Below are 6,867 nucleotides of genomic sequence, written 5' to 3' on the forward strand. Positions count from 1 at the left end.
TCTTTCCATCTTACTTTCCAGGGTGAAGCAAGGTAAGCTTCACTACTCAGCCATGGGGATGGGGAGTAGGGAGGAGTCCAGTGGAAGGGTTCATGGGATCCTTGTGATTGATCAGGCAGAGAAGCACTACTCAATCTCAGGAGTTTTCAAAAGCCCAGCATCGATTTCATTTCACGACACCCTCACAGAGTTCATTTTTATCTTTAAAATAAATTAATATCAGTGTAAAATTAGATAGCCTCTAGAGTTAGTGCTTAGAAACTGAATGTTAATGCTGGAAGGGCCAGAGATGTGTTAACTAGCTGCTGTGTTTGCCTTCTTTTTCAGTCAAAGCTAACATTTAAAGTCAGAGAGGTAGATCTATATATATTGATCTGGAGGAATGTTCATGATATATTGTCAAGTGGAAAAGGCAAGTTGCAGAGTAAATTGATGATATGCTTGCATTTTTTAAAGAAACCAAGAGAAAGCCCTATATAAAATAACACCTGGATGCAGAATGTTAGAACTAGAGAGGTCCTTAGGTAGCTAAACACAATCTTCCTGTTATATTGATGTGCAAGTTTGAAGGCCAGAGAGAGATATAACTAAGGTTACACAGCTAGTTAGTAGCAGAATCAATTCCATAGCCTTCATCTCCAGACTCTACTATGTCACTCTGTCTGTAGGCTGTGCCCATACCAACAAGTCAATAAAGGGAGAAAGAACCCAGTGACGTAGCTATACTCTTTTGTAGTAGAGGGACCATTACTGAAAATGTGCATCTCATTTTAAGCTGTAAACCAACATATACTAAAGAGTGGAATATTTTTCCCTCCAAAGGCAGAATCATTAAAACCTATACTTTTAATATTCCACCTAATTTCTGAATTTTCCTCTATGCAAAGGCACTCTTTGATTCTTTTAATATTTCATTGATTGTGTCAGTTTATGTTTATTTCACAATGTTTGCTTGAAAGGTTTATCTTGATAGTAAGGAACATTTTGCACAAAGCATGAGACTTACCCTAATACCTACCACAGTGCCTGCCTTAAAGTAGAAACCTAATGTTTGTTAAATGGATAATTAAAGATAGAATTCATTTGCCTTTTTCTGAATTTTTTTCTTTCTTGATATTAAAACATATTCCAGAGATGAAGAGTACCATGTACCTTTAAAAATATATGCAATTTGAATAAATCTTGCATTTGTTTTGAAATTAAGCTGTTTTGAAATTAATCTGTTTTGATAAGTGGTTTATTCATCCTCAATTATTTTTCATTTAGTTAGTAAACATGTGAGACAGTCTCCTTGTATCCATGGTACTCCCTTTGCAACACCATACAATGTCACATCAGCCCCCAGCAGTCACGGTAAGAGGAACACACTGAGTATCTGTTTGCTCAGCAGTGCTAGGTACTGTGTATTTTATTTTTTTCTACCTGTTTGTGTCTGGTTCCTCACAAACAGGTAGAAAAGGCTGCTTGGGAGATGACTTCATCATGTGTGGTAGAGGCCCAAAATAAAGTGAGACCAGAAGACAGGATATCTGGGTCTTCGTTCTAGATCTGCTTCCAAACAGTTTCATGATCTTGGGAAATTTACTCCACATTCAGTGAGGCTCAGATTTCTCATCTAAAATCAGTTATCTGTAATAGATCATTGTTTATCAAAACCTTTCCTTTTAGTTTTAGAATTCCCTTTTCAAATGAAAGAGCTCACAGGAAACGACCCTCCATGAGCAGGCTCCAGGCACCACAATTAAGTTCCTAAAAACTATATAAATCAAGATTTGAAAAACGTTGCATCATGTCCATCAATAGAAAATGGGTTTTTAAGATGTGGTTAATGTGTACAAATAAGTATTATTCAGCAATAAAAAGGAACAAATTACTGATACATGCAACAGTACAGATGAATCTCAAAAGCAGGCTGAGTGAGAGAACCCAGACACAAAGGAGTACAGACTGCATGATTTCATTTATAGTCAATATTTAAAAAAAACAAAAACTAACGTATAGTGAAAGAAATCAGATCACTGGTTGCCAGGAATTAGGGGTAGAGGGAGGAAGGGATGGGTTACAAAAGGGCAAAAGGAAACTTCTGTAGGTAATGAAATTGTTAGGTAGCTTGATTTTTGTGGTGATTCTGTGAGCATCTGTCAAAACTCATAGAATTGCACACTGTAATTGGACAAAGTTTATTGTATACAAATTATGTCATGATAAAGTGGATTAAAATATCACTACATTAATCATCTCTAGGGTTTCTTATGCCTTTAGATATAGTAAGTGGGATCTGGAATCAACCAGACCTAGATTTAAGTACTGGTTCTGTGGCCATGGGCAAATCACTCAGTTTCCCCACTTCTAAATATGGATGGAAAATAGTGCCATGGCATTGAACCACTGTGCGAACTCTATGTGATAATACATATAGAGAGCTTCGCTCAACACCTAGCATAACATAAGTTCTCAATAAATGGTAGCTGCATTTAGAATTCTATGATTCCAAATAATTTTACAGACTTAGTTTTACAAGTTCAGAGGTGGCATATATATGATCTAAATTCTAATTTTGACTCCACTATCAATTATGTATGACTTTAGATGAGTCTCAATGTCTACTCTGTTTCCTCATTGTTAATACAGGGGGAAATTGTGGTGGTGTTCTTACCAACTCCATAGGAAAATTAGGAATATAAAATAGACTAATAGATTAGAAAGATGTTTTGAAAAACAAAAAGCAAAGATAAAACACTCTACACAGATGTAGGAAATAGTTATGATAATTTTTCTCATGATTCCAAGATTAAGTGGAACAAGGAGATTGTGCTTACATAACAGGGCTTACCCTCAGTAAAGTTGTAAAGTTTCTGACATTTGTCTTCTGGCCTTTTATTATACCATTCTTTGTCTTATTTTCTAATTTCAGTTATGCCTCACTCGCTGTCAACAGTTATAGAAGGTTCTCTTGCTGTATAGGTCTCTTCTGTCAGTGATAAATTTACTCTGATAAGTTCATTTACCTGAAGGTGAGTAACCTAATGGGTAGCCACTAACAATATTCTATGTAAAGAAAGAGCAAAAATAATACCTCTAATGGCAATTCGACTCTCAGTAGGAATAATATTTGGGGTGGGAGCACTTCCTGAAGCTTCTTATATGTCAATCACTCCAAAGATAGTTAGATCCTTTAAACCATTTTCTCCATCAGGGATGATGTGTTATTTTAGATGTTTAGAAGCAAAGAAGGCTTATGTCCTTTTCAGCATAACTTTCCTTATTGCCCCTTTAACATCTTTGTTTCTCAGGCTATAAATCAGGGGGTTCAGCATGGGTGTCAAAGCTCCATAAAACACTGAGATAAACTTGACCTGGTCAGGGGACGAGTTGGACTGAGGTTTCATATACATGGAGATGGCTGCCCCATAGAAGATTGTCACCACGGTCAGGTGAGAGCCACACGTGGTAAAGGCCTTGAGCCTGCCCTGGGCTAAGTGAATCTTTATGACAGCCATAGCAATTCGTACGTAGGAGAGGAGAACAAACCCAAATGGTAGCAGCAGGGTGAAGACACTGGTGATGAGGATCATAAGTTCATTGAAGCTGGTATCAGAACAGGCCAGCTTAATGAGGGAGAGAATCTCACAGACAAAATGGTTGATGACATTAGCCCCACAGAAGTGAAGCCTCAGGGATAGGATGAGCATGGCAGTGAGCACAAGTGATGTCCCCCATGAGGTAGCAGCCAAGCAGACACACACTGGGCCATTCATAAACCACTGAATAATGCAAGGGATTGTTGATAGCAACCACACGGTCATAGGCCATGGCAGCCAGTAGGAGGCACTCTGCTGTCGCCAAAGCCAAGGAGACACTCATTTGAGTCAGACACCGGGGATAAGAGAGGTAGGGATGGGTAGAGAAATAATGCACCAAAACCTGGGGCATGGAAGCTGTTCCATAGCAAAGGTCTAAGAAAGACAGGTTACTAAGGAAGAAGTACATTGGAGTGTGGAGGTTGGGGTCAAAGTGAATAAGAAAGATCATAAATCCGTTCCCCAACAATGTGTCGAGGTAAATTATCAGCACCAATGTGAAAAACATGTCTCTCCATTGAGGATAGTTAGAAATGCCAATAAGGAGAAACTGAAACACTGCTGTGACATTGTCCATGTCCATCTTTCCTTCTTGCCACTATTCATTAAATGGATGCCAATTGGCTACTTAATGTTACCTGAAAGAATGAGAATAAAGATGGAGGATGTGAGAAAGGTGGAAAGAATTAGGGTGTGCAGGATCATTATCTTTGTCCTTTTCAGAAGAATGGGACACCAATGGAATAGATATCTATAATGGCAACAGAGGCAAGGCCAGATATCCCCCCCTCAATCCTAAGAAAATGGAAAGTTCCTTACCTTTTTGAAAATAGTTATATGAAAAGTTCTCCAGCCCTCCTCCACCAGAGGTCTTCTTGAATAATGTTTCCTAACTAAGAAAACAGGAAAGGTAGGCCATCTTCCTGACTTTCTCACTTTATTTTCCAAGATAAATCTGATATATAGACATGGTTGAATCTCAGTTAGCTTGAGTTACTAATCTCAACCAACAGGGTGCCTTCTGACACATGTCTTAGCTAAAATATTGTCTATGTTTGGGATGTCTCTCACTCCTAGATTGTACATGCCTTCATTTTTCCATACTTCCAGAATTTACCATGGTGCCTGACATAGAGAAGGTGCAAGGTAGCTCTTTGACCTGAGCTGATACTATGTGGATGGAGTAGTAAGGTCTGGGAGGACCCTCTACTAATATCCCCTGCTGAAGTTACATTTCTAGCTTCTCCTACATTTTCTACTCTGTTGTTGTTGAGCCCCAGGCAGGAGTATGAAAATTGAACATGATGTTTCTAAAAGTGGGGGTGGTAAGGAGAGGGTCTGAGTATGCAACCTCACTGAAAAGGCTCTCTTATCCCATCCTCACCAATCTCTTTTCCCTAGCCCTGCTTCATTTATTATAACACATTCTAATATCTGAAATTATATTAATAATTTGATTCCTTGCTGATTATTTGTCTTTCACTCAAACGTGAATTTAATAACAGAGCCCTTGTCTGCTGTTTACTGGTGTATTCCTAGAATATAGAACAGTACCTGGGGGATCACAAGAACCCAACAGATAGTAAATGAATATATAAAGTCCTAAGCACTCAGAGCTATTATCCAGAATCTACCTACTCCTCTTGCCACTTGCACTGCCATTCGTTATTCCAAGGCATCATCATCACTCACCTGGATTTTTCCAGTAACCTCCTCATTGGTTTTCCTGTTTCTGGTCTTCTTCCCATTCAGTTCAAATGATTCAGTTGAACTGTAAGTAACATCAGGTCACTTTTCAATTAAAAAATTTATTCTATTTTTATTGAAATATGACTGATATACAAAAAGGTACACATATTTTAAGTATACATCTTGAGTTTGAAGGTAAGTATATACTCATGAAATGGCCACCATAAATAATGCCGTAAATATAACAAACATCCCTAAAAGTTTCCTCCTTCTCTCTTTTATCTTTGTAATAAGAACGCTTAACATAAGACCTACTCTTTTAATAAAATTTAAGTATACAGTATCATATTGTTAACTATAGATTCTCATTTCAACCTCACTAAACACCAATCTCCTTACTATGACCTATGAGGCCCTATATGGTTTGCCTCCCAATCACCTCCTCTCTGAACGCACTTCCTACCACTCTTTCCCTTGCTCACTTTGCTCCAGTCACACTGGCCTCCTCACCATTCCTCAAATACTCAAAGCCCATCCCTTTCACAGAGCCTTTGATCCTGCTGTTCTGCATTTGTGAAAAACTTGCTACTCCATATTTATGAAACCCAGATCCTTGCACAGCCCACCTTCTCAATTCCCTCAGGTTTTTACTCACAAGGCATCTTTTCAGCGTATCCTTCCTGGGTCACCTCGTCTAGGAATTCATCTCCAGCCCCTGAAATTGTATTACATCCTTTCTGGGTCACCTCCTCTGGTAGTGCATTTCTAGCCATTGAAATTTTATATCCCCCTTTCCTGCATTATTTTCTCCTTAGAAATACATCTAGCGCACTGTACGGCTTATCAATTATGTTTATTGCTTGTCTCTATCAACTAGAATGTATGCTCAATGAGATCAGGGTTTTTCTGTTTTCTTCATTGCTGTGTGCCCAAAATGTAGACGAGTACTTAGATAGGAGCTCAATGATTATTTGCCGAAGGAATGTGTGAATGGAGTTCTTTCGCTGTTCCTTATTGAAAGGTAACCTCTCTTTTTCCATCTGCCTCTTCCCTTGACATTACTGTTTCTATGCTAAGCACCCCTTGATGTATATGTGTTTCTCCATGAGACTAACTCACATTTGCTTTCTAATCCCCTCCTTGAAGCTTCTGCTACTCACTTCCTATGTCTCTAGACAAGTTTCTTCCCCTTACTTGTCTGAATTTTTATTTCTAATCTTGTTAAACTAAATTATGTCTAAGGTCCCTTCTAGTTTTAACAAGCTAGGATTCTCGACTTCCCACAGATAAAGAAAAAAAGAACTTACTCCTCAGAGTATTGAAATGTGTTACATTTTTCTCCTTTGTTGGAGAGACATGTAGGCTAGAGAAGGGGTCTCCTAAGAAATGAAGTATCCCTAATAATCTCTGAAATGGGAAACTCACTTGTCCTTAAAAGTGTCTTTTCTTTTTTTAAGACGGAGTCTCAGTCTGTCACTCGGGCTGGAGTGCAGTGGCGCCGTCTCAGCTCACTGCAACCTCCGTCTCCTGGGTTCCAGTGATTCTCCTGCCTCAGCCTCCCAAGTAGCTGGGATTACAGGTGCCCACCACCATGCCC

The 6,867-nt window shown here is 38.8% G+C and overlaps 1 protein-coding gene across 1 annotated transcript; it reads right to left on the bottom strand.

Annotated features, from left to right (window-relative positions):
- Window positions 1-3,236: 3,236 nt before the first annotated feature.
- On the bottom strand, window positions 3,237-4,164 carry LOC103232565 (olfactory receptor 13H1). Its single transcript, XM_007992713.2, is given in 2 exon segments — window positions 3,237-3,758; window positions 3,760-4,164. Coding segments are annotated over 2 exon segments (927 nt in total).
- Between the last annotated feature and the right edge of the window lie 2,703 nt (window positions 4,165-6,867).

Source organism: Chlorocebus sabaeus, chromosome X (assembly GCF_047675955.1).
Source record: "Chlorocebus sabaeus isolate Y175 chromosome X, mChlSab1.0.hap1, whole genome shotgun sequence".
NCBI classification, from domain to species: domain Eukaryota; kingdom Metazoa; phylum Chordata; class Mammalia; order Primates; family Cercopithecidae; genus Chlorocebus; species Chlorocebus sabaeus.